Source organism: Mesoplodon densirostris, chromosome 16 (genome assembly GCF_025265405.1).
Source record: "Mesoplodon densirostris isolate mMesDen1 chromosome 16, mMesDen1 primary haplotype, whole genome shotgun sequence".
NCBI classification, from domain to species: Eukaryota; Metazoa; Chordata; class Mammalia; order Artiodactyla; family Ziphiidae; genus Mesoplodon; species Mesoplodon densirostris.
In genome coordinates this window covers 45,068,168-45,083,136 of record NC_082676.1, presented here as the reverse complement: position 1 = coordinate 45,083,136, position 14,969 = coordinate 45,068,168, and the positions used below count along the sequence as shown (strand labels likewise).

General features: G+C 41.6%; 1 protein-coding gene across 1 annotated transcript in view; it reads right to left on the bottom strand.

Moving 5' to 3' along the window:
* The window catches only part of TMEM219 (transmembrane protein 219), a 35,540-nt gene extending 24,711 nt beyond the window's left edge, over positions 1-10,829 (bottom strand). The window contains exon 1 of the mRNA XM_060119955.1: positions 10,640-10,829. Coding sequence (XP_059975938.1) covers positions 10,640-10,757 — 118 coding nt within the window. The 5' untranslated portion in view covers positions 10,758-10,829. The remainder of the gene's footprint in view (positions 1-10,639) is intronic.
* Between the last annotated feature and the right edge of the window lie 4,140 nt (positions 10,830-14,969).

The window sequence follows — 14,969 nt, the reverse complement described above, 5'->3', positions numbered from 1 at the left end:
TAAGTCTACTGTTTACTGGCTGCCCCCTCACTAGAACATTAACTTCATGAGGGCAGGAATCTTTGGCCACTAATGTATCCTAAGGACTCAGACAGTGCTTGGCACATAGAAGGCGCTACACACAAATTTGTTAAATAAATGAATTCTTCAGAGCTTATTTCAGATATCAGGTTCTTCACAAAGTTTTCCCCAGCTGTGAACAATCCCCACTTTTCCCCAAACATGAAATTAACCCCTCCCTTCTTTGGGCTACCTTTGTACCTTGTACCACTGTTGCATTTTCCAGATAATATTATAGTTTGAAATAAAAAATTACAGTTTGTATGTCTATATCAAGGCAAGGTTCGGGACCCATCTAATTTATTTCTACATTCTTGTAGAATTATTATTATTTATTTTTTTATTTTTTAAAGGTTAGGAGAAGCAGCTGAGATGACAGCTAACCTGACAGCCCTGCTGCTGCTTTTTTTTTTTAAATTAATTTATTTATTTATTTTTGACTGTGTTGGGTCTTCGTTTCTGTGCGAGGGCTTTCTCTAGTTGCGGCAAGCGGGGGCCACTCTTCATAACGGTGCGCGGGCCTCTCACTGTCGCGGCCTCTCTTGTTGTGGAGCACAGGCTCCAGACACGCAGGCTCGGTAGTCGTGGCTCACGGGCCTAGTTGCTCCGCGGCATGTGGGATCCTCCCAGATCAGGGCTCGAACGCGTGTCCCCTGCATTGGCAGGCAGACTCTCAACCACTGCGCCACCAGGGAAGCCCCTAGAATTATTATTATTGCCATCTCAGGGCCTGGCAATAATATATGTGTATTATTTTGATGAATAAACTAATAAAGCCACACCAAGATCAAAAGTCTGGAAATACTCTGTTGGTGAGGTTGTGGGAAAATAGGCCTGCCCATGATGTTGATGGGAGTGTAAACTGACTGACTTATGCTCTCTGCAGGACAAAGTGAAAATATCTATCAAGCTGAACATAAATTTTGACCCAGAAATTCTACTTTTAGGAATTTATCACATTTACTCATTCAAGTATTCCAAGAAATATTACAAAGATATTCACTGAGACATAGTTTATAATATTAAAAAAAAACTTAATTGTCCCACCAGTAAGGCCTTATACAAATTATGGTATATCCATAATAGAATACTACTCTGAAGCTGCTATATGGGATGAGACATATCTATTTGTACAAACATGGAATAAGCTCCAAGATATGTCAAGTGGAAAGAGTATAATGCAGGGAAACGTATAGTATGCCAATATGTGTGTTTCACAAAAGGGAGAACATTAGGTACACACGTGCTTGTATGTACACAGAATATCTTGGAAAGATAAACAAGAAACTCTGAACAGTGGCTGCCTCTAAAGAGGAGGACTGGGGCCTCCCTGGTGGCGCAGTGGTTGAGAGTCCGCCTGCCGATGCAGGGGATACGGGTTCGTGCCCCGATCTGGGAGGATCCCATATGCCGCGGAGCGGCTGGGCCCGTGAGCCATGGCCGCTGGGCCTGCGCATCCGGAGCCTGTGCTCCGCAACGGGAGAGGCCACAACAGTGAGAGGCCCGCATACCGCAAAAAGAAAAAAAAAAAAAAAAAAAAAAAAAAGAGGAGGACTGGAGTATTAGAGGTCAAGGTGAGGGGAAAACTTATTTTACACTGTATACTCTGCTACTGTTTGAACTTTTTATCATATATATTACCCTTCCAATAATAATTTAAAATTTTTTAATGATAAAAGAAGCCTCAAAGGTGCATATTGGGCAAGGATGGATAAGGATTCAACCCTCCATTGCCTTAGGTGATTGATTGATAGAAAAATGTCGCATCATTTTTAGGACTTTCTGTCTTCAGTCTCTCTGTCTCTCTCTCAGTGAGAAAGGAGATAAGAGTGGGACTGGAGACTTGGACTGGGAACTTGATCTTGCCACTGAGCCACTCCTTGAAAGATGGTGGCCATGGCCCACTGGACAGTATCCAAAGTATCTTGATTCAGGTGTTAAGATCCATATATTATGTGAGAGGCAGTCAGGGGTTCCCTGTAGTGGCTATATTCTGAGTAATCAGTCTCTTCTACAGTAAGGCCCGGACTGACATTATGAGCACAGGAAGGCTGTATTGAGCCCAAGAGCCAGCACTGGCCAGGGGACTCTGGGCTGCAAAGGGCCTGGGGCTAGCTCCAGTCCTAGGGAAACTGTTTTGTCATGCAGGGAAACTGAGGCAGAAACCTTGGCCCATGAAGCAGAGGAAAAGGGAAAGGCAGGGGTTTGATGGGCTTAAGGGTTCCCAGGGCTCACCTCAGGTAGTCAGAGGAAGGCTAAAGTCCCTGGGCTTTTTGGAGAACAGAGTGAAGGATGTATGGTGTGAGGAATGGCAGGCATACAGAAAGGAAGTGAGTTAGTGGGGTATAAACCATCACTTAGCCTAAAGCCTTTTTTGTTCCTTCCCATCTTCACAGGCCAAAGCAGATATCATAGAACTGGGTCCCTTGCTCCTATGATTCCAGGGCTGGCAGAGTCCTTAAAGATATTTTAGCCAACGTCCTGAGTTATGCTAGAATCCTTCTAGGCTCAATTCATACACTCACAGAACTAGCAATGCCCTCAGAGACCACAGGACCTGGTATACAAGGCTCTTCTGCTTTCTTCTCAGGAGAAGCAGGCCTGGAAGGATTTTCCCCACAGCCTTTCTCTGCCAGGCTCAAGTCCCAGCTCCCAGTAAGAATCCCACACCTGAGACAGCTCCACTTTCTTCTCCTCCAGAGCCAGCTTAAAGTCAGGAGATGGCACAACGCTGAGAAGCCCAGAAAGTCCCCCAGATTCCTCTGTGATCAGGCCAACTTCATTAAAATGAAATTTGTTCCCTGAGGATTCGATCACGGAGGTGTTATTGTTTGCTTGATCACAGTTCCTATGGCTACCGTGAGAAGGGAACAGGTATACATCAGCATCTTCCTGTAAAATAGGGATCTGACCTCATTTATAGGCAAACAGGCAGCAGTCAACCTTGTAAATGGCACACCATGAATAGAATCAAGAGAGTTCTGAATGATTTAAGTAGAAAAGAACATTAAATGAAATAGTACATGTGAAAGTATGTGTTCTATCCCTGGTTCAGCATACATCCTGAAGCTGTTAACCATTCACAGCAGTATCAACCTTCATATCCAGAGGGGAGATCATCCAACTGAAAGGTTACAAACTGGCAGCCCTCAGGCCAAATAAAACCCATAAACCTAGTTTGTATGATTTCATAGTACTTAAAACTTGTTTGGGGAGATTGGGATTGACATATATACACTAATATGTATAAAATAGATAACTAATAAGAACCTGCAGTATAAAAAATTAAAATTCAAAAATTCAAAGAAGAAAAAAACTTGTTTTGAGTCAACTTTGAAAAAATCAGTATCTTTTCGGGACTTCCCTGGTGGTCTAGTGGTAAAGAATCCTCCTTCCAATGCAGGGAATGGGGGTTTGACCCCTGGCCAGGGAACTAAGATCCCTCATGCCACGGGGCAGCTAAGCCCGCCGGCCACAGCTGCTGAGCTTGCGCGCCTCATTGAGAGAGCCCGTGTGCCGCAAACTACAGAACCCACACACTCTGGAGCCCACGTGCCACAACTAGAGAGAGAAAACCCACATGCCACAACTAGAGAGAAGCCCGAGCACTACAACTAGAGAGAAACCCATGTGCCACAAAGAAAGATCCCACATGCCTCAATAAAGATCCGCGTGCTGCAACTAAGACTGGATGCAGCCAAAAAAAAAGAAAGAAAGAAAGAAAGAAAATAAATAAATTTAAAAAAATCAGTATCTTTTCAGTGAAAAAAAGTCCAATTTGCAGTGTCAATGCCCTCCTGTCAAAGGCTATCAAAAACAAACCTATAATTCAACAAAGTTGGGTTTACTGACTCATTGCAATGAGGGAGACCACACAATACGAGAAACTGTGAGGCATCTCAGTAAAAGATGTTGTAAATGACTTATTACAGGATTTGAGCTTGTGTTAGGTTTCTGGGAAGGATTCAAGGAAAGGGGCTTTGTTCTGATTTGGATGCTGTGAGGAGGTGGGGAATAGTTCTATGATTGGTATCTTAAAACTTTTTATCTAAATGGTGGGAAGAAAGGAGCAAGATTAAAGCTATCATTGATAAAGAAAGTGAAGTAATTTATATTAGGCGGGATAGGGATACTTGGCATTTCTGTTGTTTGGATAATGTTCTTGTTTTTGACTGTGTTCAGACATAACGACAGGGTGGTCTTGTTTTTATCTTGATCCATCACAGTGACAGAGTGGCCTTGTCTTTGTGATATTGGTGTTCTGTCAAATTGTTTATGTTTATCAAGAGAAAACAACAGTCTAGCTGTGAGTGTCATACTAGCTCCTATCAACACCAAGGCCTAGATGACAGTGCCAGGCCAGCTCCAGGCTGTCAGAGGATGCTTTCTCTTTCTCTGTCTCCCTCTTAGCCAAAGGCAGATGGAGTCAAGCCTCAGAACTTTAGCCTACTAGCCAGCTCTTCACCATTGCCAAGATTTTGTTCATCAGGAGACTGTCAAGAGAACATCTATAGTGAGCCTATGGTTAGTCTTTCCTTCTCCTATTGTTGCAGAATGAGTTCTCAAATCCTCTGACATGATGATGGTTGCACAGTAGCATTTAAAACTCTGACCAGAATACATCAGCCACAGGAAATTACCAGAAACTAAACAGTTATTAATCCTTGTAACAGATCCTGAAGACAGGGGCCTAGAGTATCAAATCCAGGCAATGAAAACATGTCCCAAAGTCCAGCTTGCCTTTTTTAGCGATTCAAGTGGCTTTTTTTTTTTTTTTTAGCATAGTCACAGGCTGCTCAACTTGACCTGTATTTATATAGGTGCAGCAAGCAGTGTTTACCAAAGCATAAATTTCCCCTTGGTTAATGAATTTAAATTTAAACTAGTTGTTGGGCTTCTGAGTAGAAGTTGGCATTTATGATGTCTGCTGAGGTTAGAGGCAAGATTTGGATCACCTTTTCCAGTACTATTACCCCTCTCTGGGAAGTATAGCTCATACAGCATACATGATAATGAAGTAGGTTATCCCTCCTGGGAGTTCTCCTGAATAGCCTGTTCTTGAACAGCCTGCCTCATTTTGGAGATTTCTGGAGAAGTGGTAATTTAAAATATCTGAAAGGCTCTTAACCATTACTCTGAATACACAGGATAAGTTAGAGTGCAGCAGACAGGTAAAAGCCTGATGTCTGCATAGGAAGTCGGACCCTACTGAGGCATAGGTTGTACTGGGAGTACCTAATTTTTGAACTATTGAGGTGGACAGATTCCTTGAGTGGAGTTACATAGTGCTTGCAAATAGGTTGGAGTGTCTCAGAGGAGAATAGACTATTATAGCAAAGATAGCCCCAACCTTATATCCCATTCTTGATGACCTAGGTTTTATGGGTAGGGTTATAATGACCTCAGCAGAAGCATTTCGTTCAAGTACAAGTTTGTAAGACTGAACTTTGGAATTAATTATGTGAGAAAAACTTAAGACAAGAAAGGACTTGTAGAAGGATATCTACCTTCTGAAGTGTTTGAAGTTATTACATTTTTTTGTCAGCAGGATTAGATGGGGAGGCAACGGTTCCAGGAATGAGTTAAATTCAGAGCAATACCTAACGTCTGAGAAACACACACCGGCATATTTTTTTTCCTTAAGCAGTGAAAGGAGACCACAGGGGGTCAAAAGTAACAGGAAGAAGATAGGGAAGACCATATTAAGATAACTTTTAATCAGTTAAAGAGGATGTTAAAGACAATAATAGGCAATATTACTAGGAGAACAAAGGGTATGGAAGAGGGCACTGAAGAAGCAAAAAATCTTGTTCTGCAGAAGCTATTCACATGTGCGGTTAGCACCTTTTTCCTTCATCTTGGACAGAAGCTGCCCACAGTCAGCAGCTTCCAGAAAATGTCTAACAATCCTCAGTTTGAGGTCCCCCAATGGACTGGATGCCCAGTACTCTGGAGTAAGTGATGTACATCTTTTCACTTCGGAAATATGAACCGAAAGATCAACAACTTGGAGTTTTATTGTTATGTCAGTTATCTGTTAAAGGTTCTTTTTGTAGAGGCTCAAGGGCAGTTTTTTTCTGATTCTTTTCCAGAAGACCAAATCTCCAGGTTTCAGATCATGCAGAGCTGCTTAGGTGGGTGTTTTGGAAGTGCAGCTTATATCTATTGGTGCTAAATCTGGAGGTATTATATGAATCCCTGAAGAAGTTAGTCATGTAACTATAATGGGGTCAGTCTAGGATTGGAAGTGATTCCTAAATGCATGGAGCAGTTAACTCAGAAGGAGATAACCTGTGGGTCCTGGAGGGACCCACAATTGATCTTATTTTATCAAGGGCAATGGCAAAACTTTGGGTTTCTGAGAGTTTTGATAATTATGAGTTTTTTCATTCCTTTAGTTCTCTTTCTTTTTGGTGAAGATAGTGGATGATATGGACAGTGTATTTTCCAAGTAAAAGGTATAAAGAATTTTTTAAAAAAAATAGTACCAGTGAAATATGTCTCTTTGTTACTAGAGAAATAAATTGAGACCCCTTTCCCCAACGGTGGGAATTTAAAAATCAAGCAATTTTTTCTCTGCTAATATGTCCATAGCTCTCCAGCAAGAAAAAGTCTCAATCCACCCTGAGAATAAACAATAACTAGAACATACTTATAGTTTATTTGGAGGTGTTCACAGAACCTCAAGGCTTTGGTTCTTGTCCATGTCCTACCTTTGCAGTCTTACCATGAATATGTCACTGGCTGGTAAGATGTGCATTGGAAAATCCTCAGCAATACCCTTAAAGTTACCCCCCACCAATGTTGGTTCAATGTTGTCAATTTATCTCTACTATTCAGGCAATATCAAGAAGCATTCTTGCTAAGCTCCATTTTTACTATGGCTACTTCCTTAGATAACAGAAAAACATCTACAAGTTTTTAATTTGCTGTCCATTTTCTACAGACTACTATAGATGTCAGGGAATCTCTCTTTCTTTCTTTCTTTCTTTTTGGATTAAAAAAACTTTTTTGAAATAATATTAGATTCACAAGAAGTTGCAAAAATAGTATGAAAAGGGTACCATGTACCCAGTTTCTCCCAGTAGTAACACCTTACATAACTATAGTACAGTATCAAAACCAGGAAATCGACATTGGTACAATCCACAGACCTTATTCATATTTCATCAGTTTCATATACATTCATTGCATTTGTGTGTATATATACAGTTATATGCACACATGGAATTTTATCACATGTAGATTTGTGTAACCACTACCACAATCAAGATACAGAACTGTTCCATCACCACAGAGATACCTCGTGTTATCCCTTTATAGTCACACATCCCCTCTCCCCACCCCACCTCGCCCCAGGCTTGTCTTAACCTTTGGCAACCACCAATCCATTCACCATGTCAATAACTGTGTAATTTCTAGAATGTTGTATAAACAGAATCACACAGTATGGAACATTTTAAGATTGACTTTTTTTCACTCAGTATAACTCCCTTGAGGTCCAACTAATTTTTTGCATGTATCGATAGTTTGTTCCTTTTTATTGCTGAGTAATATAGTAACCAATAGCTGAGAAGCCTAACAGGAGACTGTGAGGCAACCCCAAAATTAACAATAGAAGAAAGCTGTTACCACTCCTGGAACTAGAGGAACAAAGGGCAGTGTTACCAGATCCCAGAGCCAGGGTCACCTGTAGAAGCCAGAATTGTGGCCAACCTTTCTTGTGGGAGCTGGACCCACGTGAGAGCTATTGCCATAATGGGGGATGATACTTAATGTGGAGATGGGAGTTGGGGTGGAGGAGGGTGCTGGTAGAGAAATGTCCTGGCTTCTCCCTTCCCCCTGCTTTTCATTCTCTTTCCACGGACTTGCATTTGCTGAACCAACTGGAAGCCAGCTGACGTGGCTGCCTGAGACAGGTAGCCTGCAGCAGTCACCTGCCACAAAACTGAGCGCATCAGGTTTTGACAGTTCCCTAACAAAGAAAAACAGCCATGGGCTTCTCCTTCTTCACATTAGGAGGGTGGCTGGGTTTACAGAGTTGCAGTGATGGACAGTGATATGTAAAAGGAAACAATAATATTTCACAGGCAGATAGGCCACCAGCTGAGAAGTACTGAACATTTTCTGTCAACAGAAGAATCTTTAGAATGGGTAACCATTTTAGTTAGTAGAGACCTTAGAACTAAATCAAGGGAAAATTTCCCATACTCTGCTATTGTTGCTGTAGTTCTTAGATGAGGCATCTATGTCTTGGCTACTGAGTCTAATAAAAAACTGAAATAAGCAGTAAGCCTCTGATGATCCCCATGTAATTGACCAGTACCCCAAATGCTTGTCCACACTTTACATGAACAAAAAGGGAAGGGGCTTGTGAATCTAAAATTCTGGAAACAGATCTTTTTGTAGACAGTTATCATACCAGTCTTTGTGCTTAAATATGTAGGCTTTATTTTTTAACTTGAAAAGTATACAATTCTTGACATATATTCATATTAATATACTTTACTTATGTGTAAGTAACTTAGAAAGATAACCTCTCTTTTCAATTTATTATTATTTTTTTAAATTGTGAGTTTAGTAGACCAAAGAGCTCTCACAATAGTTTTGAATTAATTAAATTTGGTAAATTCCAGATAAACCTAATGATTCCTATTGTTCTTTTTATAGAAAAAAGGAGCAGATCTTTGTGCTATTTGATGGCTATTTTAGGAAACCCAAACATAGTTTAGGCACAAAAAAAAATATCCTAATAGTTTTATTAGTCTAAATTTGGGGCCTGAATTTAGGAAAGGCAAAATCAAGAATAGTTGTAGAGGAAACAACATATAAGTAATAAATAAATATCTAAAGAAAAGATATATTTATAGGCAATATTGTAAAAACACACAGCAATGAACAACAATGGTTATTAGGAGCTTAACTTTAAAAAAAAAAACTCTTTTCAAAAATGATTTAAGGACTTCCCTGCTGGCGCAGTGGTTAAGAATCCGCCTGCTAATGCAGGGGATACAGGTTCAAGCCCTGGTCCTGGAAGATCCCACGTGCTGCGGAGCAACTAAGCCCATGCGCCACAACTACTGAGCCTGCGCTCTAGAGCCCGTGAGCCACAACTACTGAGCCCACGTGCCACAACTACTGAAGCCCATGTGCCTAGAGCCTGTGCTCCGCAACAAGAGGAGCCACCGCAATAAGAAGCCCACGCACCGCAACGAAGAGTAGCCCCCGCTCACCGCAACTAGAGAAAGCCTGCGCACAGCAACGAAGACCCAACACAGCCAAAATTAATTAATTAATTTTTAAAAAATGATTTAAGAGTATGTCAAAAAGCACCAAGAGTTAATAGGATATTTTTAGTGACAAATAGGAAAGAGTAGACTTTCCCTGCTCGCCACAACTAGAGAAAGCCCATGCATGGCAACGAAGACCCAAAGAAGAAAGAAAGAAAGGAAGGAAGGAAGGAAGGAAGGAATGAACGAACGAACGAATGAACTTCTACTAGTCTGGACATTAAAAAAAAAAAGCCCCAATTCTCATTTTCCTCCTTTTATATATTATTCATGTAACAATTTTCAGTAAATGATTTATTAATAAACCTTTACATATATGTGTATTTAGGCATTCACAGATACATAAATACACAAATAGGTAATAAATTGAAAGCCTTAAAACATTATTAGGGACTTCGCTGATGGCGCAGTGCTTAGGAATCTGCCTGCCAATGCAGGGGACGTGGGTTCAAGTCCTGGTCCGGGAAGATTCCACATGCCACAGAGCAACTAAGCCCGTGAACCACAACTACTGAGCCTGCGCTCTAGGGCTCACATGCCACAACTACTTAGCCCACGTGCCACACTACTGAGGCCCACACGCCTAAAGCCCATGCTCTGCAACAAGAGAAGCCACTGCAATGAGAAGCCTGCGCACCGCAACGAAGACCCAATGCAGCCAAAAATAAAAAAGTAAAAAATAAATAAAATTTTAAAAAAAAGATAAACAAGTTCTGGGGATGTAATGTACAGCATGGTGAGTATTTTTTAAATTTCCAAAGGTAAATCATATATTAAAACTAAGATAATTTACTTAACTTATAAAATCAATATAAAAAGTAAAAAGGTTTAAATCATAGGAAAACTAACCCTGATCTTGTACAAACCAAAATATTGTGCTGGCATTATTTTTACATGGCAAATTAAAATGCAAATACACTGGATCACACCAAAAACTCTTCTTTTATCTTGGAACTAAGGCCTTATTTTATCTATAACTATAATTACAAAGCCTATTACATAAATATACTTTTCAGAGCCCAAAAAGGAAACATATATAGTTTAGCAATTCTTTCAGACATTTTTGATTACAGTTGACCCTTGAACAACGTGGGGGTTAAGGAACTTAAGAAACAACACCCCCCAGTCCCCCACCCCCCAAGGCACAACTGACCCCCTCCTCAAACTTAGCTACTAATAGCCTTACTGATAATATAAACATTTAACACATATTTTTTATGTTATATGTATTATATAATGTATTCTTACAGTAAAGTAAGCTAGAGAAAATGTTATTAAGAAAGTCATACCAGGGAATGACTGGTGGCGCAGTGGTTGAGAGTCCGCCTGCCGATGCAGGGGACACGGGTTCGTGCCCCGGTCCGGGAGGATCCCACATGCTGCAGAGAGGCTAGGCCCGTGAGCCATGGCCGCTGAGCCTGCACGTCCGGAGCCTGTGCTCCGCAATGGGAGAGGCCACAACAGTGAGAGGCCCGCGTACTGCAAAAAAAAAAAAAAAAAAAAGAAAGTCATACAGAAGAGAAAATACCCTTAAAGTACTGATTGTATTTATTGATACTGATACCATGTTTACATGGTCTGTTTACAAGATGAATCATCTGTCAGTACCTACGTCAATACTGTCTTATGTTACACAAAACATTGTAGATAGTAAATGTATTAGTAACACTAGACATCAAAAATGAAGACAGAATTCCCTGGTGGTCCAGTGGTTAGGGCTCCATGCTTCCACCGCCAGGGGCATGGGTTCGATCCCTGGTCAGGAAACTAAGATCCTGTATGCCGCACAATGCAGCCAAAAAAAAACAAACAAAAACAAAAGATAGTGTGAAAAAGAAATTTATATTTATTTACAGATAAAACGATTCATGCATTGATAATGAAGCAGCAATATGACTGCCTTCTGGTAACCTAGTGTAATCGATAGTGCCATGTATAGTCTGTAAATGTTTGTGTGTGGGAGTTTCGATAAATTTTTACTTCTTCTTTATATATATATATATATTTGGCTACGTTAGGTCTTCATTGCTGTGCATAGGCTTTCTCTAGTTGTGGCGAGCGGGAGCTACTCTTTGTTGCGGTGCGCGGGCTTCTCATTGTGGTGGCTTCTCTTGTTGCGGAGCACAGGCTCTTCTCTTGTTATGTGCGGGCTTCAGTAGTTGCAGCACGCAGGCTCAGTAGTTGCAGCACGTGGGCTTCAGTAGTTGCAGCGTGCAGGTTCTAGGGCGCACGGGATTCAGTAGTTGTGGCTCACAAGCTCAGTAGTTGTGGCTTGCGGGCTCTAGAGCGCAAGCTCAGTAGTTGTGGCACAGGTGCTTAGTTGTCTGCGGCATGTGGGATCTTCCCAGACCAAGGATCGAACCTGTGTCCCCTGCATTGGCAGGCGGATTCTTAACCACTGCGCCACCACGGAAGTCCCAAATTTTCCCTTTTTATAATAGATTTGGTATATTTTATGATAGTAAATGATAAAATACACTAGTATCTGTTTATAATTTATGCATTCATGATATACCTTTCTCTTAATTTTTTTTGATATTTTTAGGCTACATGTTTTCTCAAATTGTTACAAATACCCCCCACAATTTTTTCCAATATATTTACTGAAAAGAATTCACATATAAGCGGACCTGTGGAGTTCAAACCCATATTGTTTGAGGGCCAAATGTATTTAACTGGATTGCGCACATTCAATGAAATATTTTTTTGATAAGTTAATCTTTAAACTTTTCCAAGAGAAGAAAATGGACAGCAAAAAAAGTGAGAGGGAGCTACTACAGACAAATATGAAACTATCACTCTAAAAAGCTAATCCATGTTCCCTCTGCAAGTAAAGATAAAACAGTTTAAATGCAAAAACCCTCCAGATTTTGACATATACACACAAACACACAAAGAGTGACATTCCACCTAATTTTAAAAATATCTTAGGCACTTGGCAATTTCAAACAACTATATAATTTAAAAATCAGTATTTATGAATCTCCAAAGTAGGGAAATGAAATATCACCTATGTTAAACAAAATAATCTCTTTTTGACAACAAAGACAATCTCCTCATGAGGGTTTCTTATCTTTTTGTTCTAAGGTAACTCTCAAATAAAGAATCTTGTTCTTGTCCCAAGTTCCCCAAAATGGCCACTGCAATTCTAAATTGTCCCTAGTGAAATTGGGTCAGTTAGAAAGATAAGGGTACGAGTTAGTGTAATTGTGAGAAAACATGAAGGAATCAGGTTATTTGGCCCAGTTTTAGTTGAGATAAGAGTTCATAAGGCCAGTGCTGTGCAACCTTGTATCTCTAGAACTTGGCCAAAGACCAGTCATCACTGATCAGAAGCCAGAGACAATGACCTGATTCTCGGCAGAAGAAATGAAAAAAAGGAGTTCTCAGGGACACAGACAAAACTGAGGAAGAAGTACTTATAAAGGTTTGGAATGGCAACCTGAGGCAAAGTTTATTCAAAGGACACTGGTTTGAGGATACCTTCTGAATTCCACAGTCTCCAGGGCTGGCTGTAGGACAGACTTATTGGGACTTGGTTGATGGAGTGATTTGTCTGGTTAATTCTGATAACAAATGACACTCCAGCATGCTAACTAGTTACATGACCCCTGAGCGGCTGGCATCCCCAACTTCTTAGAGGGATAAGTGGTGTTCAGCCACCAGAGACTGAGCAATAAATAACAGATTCATGTTGCCCTGAGACATCCAGGGCTACATACACATCCTTTCCCTATAGACTTTTCCTCTTATAGACAAACAACATTCAAAACACTAGATGGGGGGAACCATGGGAGCAGATAGATGTAGAAAGCCAGAAAACAAATTCCCCAAGGAAAAATAAAAATCTAATTGGATAACCAAAAAAATGGAAGAGGACCTTACTCCAAGGAAAATAAACAAAATAATCCCAACACTCAAGGGTCTCAATGAAACATCAGAGCTCAATTCAGCAAGAACTTACCTCCCAGCCATGGGCAGGATGGCACCTCAAATAGTTAGAGACACGAGGGGTCTCAGATGTGCACATTATTACCAGAGTCAAGGGTTCCAGTCCAAGGTAGTGAGGGCCTCAGCTGAATCTCTGTGGATCCTCCATTTCTGATAATGCCCTCCAGCCAAAGACTACCAGGAACACACCTGTAGTAGAATGAGGGAGACCGCACACCATGGGGAACCCATTCTGGGCATCTCAGCAAGTGCATATTAAAAAGGACTTATTACAGGATTGGGGATTGTGTTAGATGATTTTCTAGGAGGGTTTGAGAAAGGGGAGATTTCCTCTAGGTTGGATGCTGTCAGGAAGTGGGGATAATTCTGTTTTCTTTCTTTTTTTTTTTTTTTTTTTTTTGCAGTACGCGGGCCTCTCGCTGCTGTGGCCTCTCCGGACGTGCAGGCTCAGCAGCCATGGCTCAGGGGCCCAGCCGTTCTGCACCACGTGGGATCTTCCCGGACCAGGGCACGAACCCGTGTCCCCTGCATCGGCAGGTGGACTCTCAACCACTGCGCCACCAGGGAAGCCCCTTTCTGGTTTTCTTAATAATTCTTATCTAGAAGTTAGGAGGAATGGATCAGTGCCAAAGCTGTAGTTGGTAAAGAAGCAGCAGTAACTCAAACTGTGGAGAGGGTTGTGTTTGGTCATTTTTGTGGTCTGGACAATGTTCTCGTTTTCGTGTTCAGGCATGATTATGGAATGGTCTTTCTCTCCATCCATCAGCGACTGGTTTTGTCTGATGTTGGTGTTCTGTAAAATTGTTTATGCTCAACAAGGCAACACCACAGCCTAGCTAATAGTGCCAGGCCCCCTACTGGCAACACTGAGGCTTCTGAAGGAAGAGTGCAAACTAGCTCCCAGTTGTCATGAGCTGCTTTTCTCTTTTTCACCAGCTACATTTGAAAAATCAGAATTGGCAATCCTTTTGGTAAAACATGGGCTCTTCCAGTCACCACAGGACTCATGACTCCCCAGTACCTTGTAACTGGTCTGCCCCACTCATTTACACTCCTGCCTTGTCTCCTGGCATTTAAATTTGCACCCCTCACTAGCAGAAAAGGAACCAAGCAAGCCCAGAGAGAAGTGACTTGCCTGATCATCCAGTGAACTGATGGCAAGGCGGAAACTACAACTTTGTGTTTAGTTTTCCCTCCAGAGGATCCATCTGCTAGACATTCAGGTCGATTGTTAAATCTCTGAGGTATCAGCCTCTCAACTGAATGTGGATGGGATCGGATAAAAACACTTCTCACCACACTTTATCAACAACGTGTTCCCAGCTTACTTCTCCTTTCTTTAGGGGTTGGGTGTCTCACGACATCGGCTGGGATTCTAAGGCCTTTGCTCAGCTGCTCCAGCCACCCCTGACCTTCTTTCTGCTTCTCAAATATGCCAAGTGTGTTCCGGCCTGAGGGTCTTTGTATTTGCCCTTGGCTCTGCCAGTAACTCTCGGCCCTCACACCTCCACGGGGCCGCTTCTTCTGAGCTTCAGCTCAGTATCACCTCCTCAGGGAAGCCTTCCATGACGACCTTACCTGCTCACACCCTGCATGCCCTAGCACTACCGCCATCTCCTCTGCGAGGCCACATCCCTCTAGCCTCCTTTAAGTGCGTCCCTTGGTGCC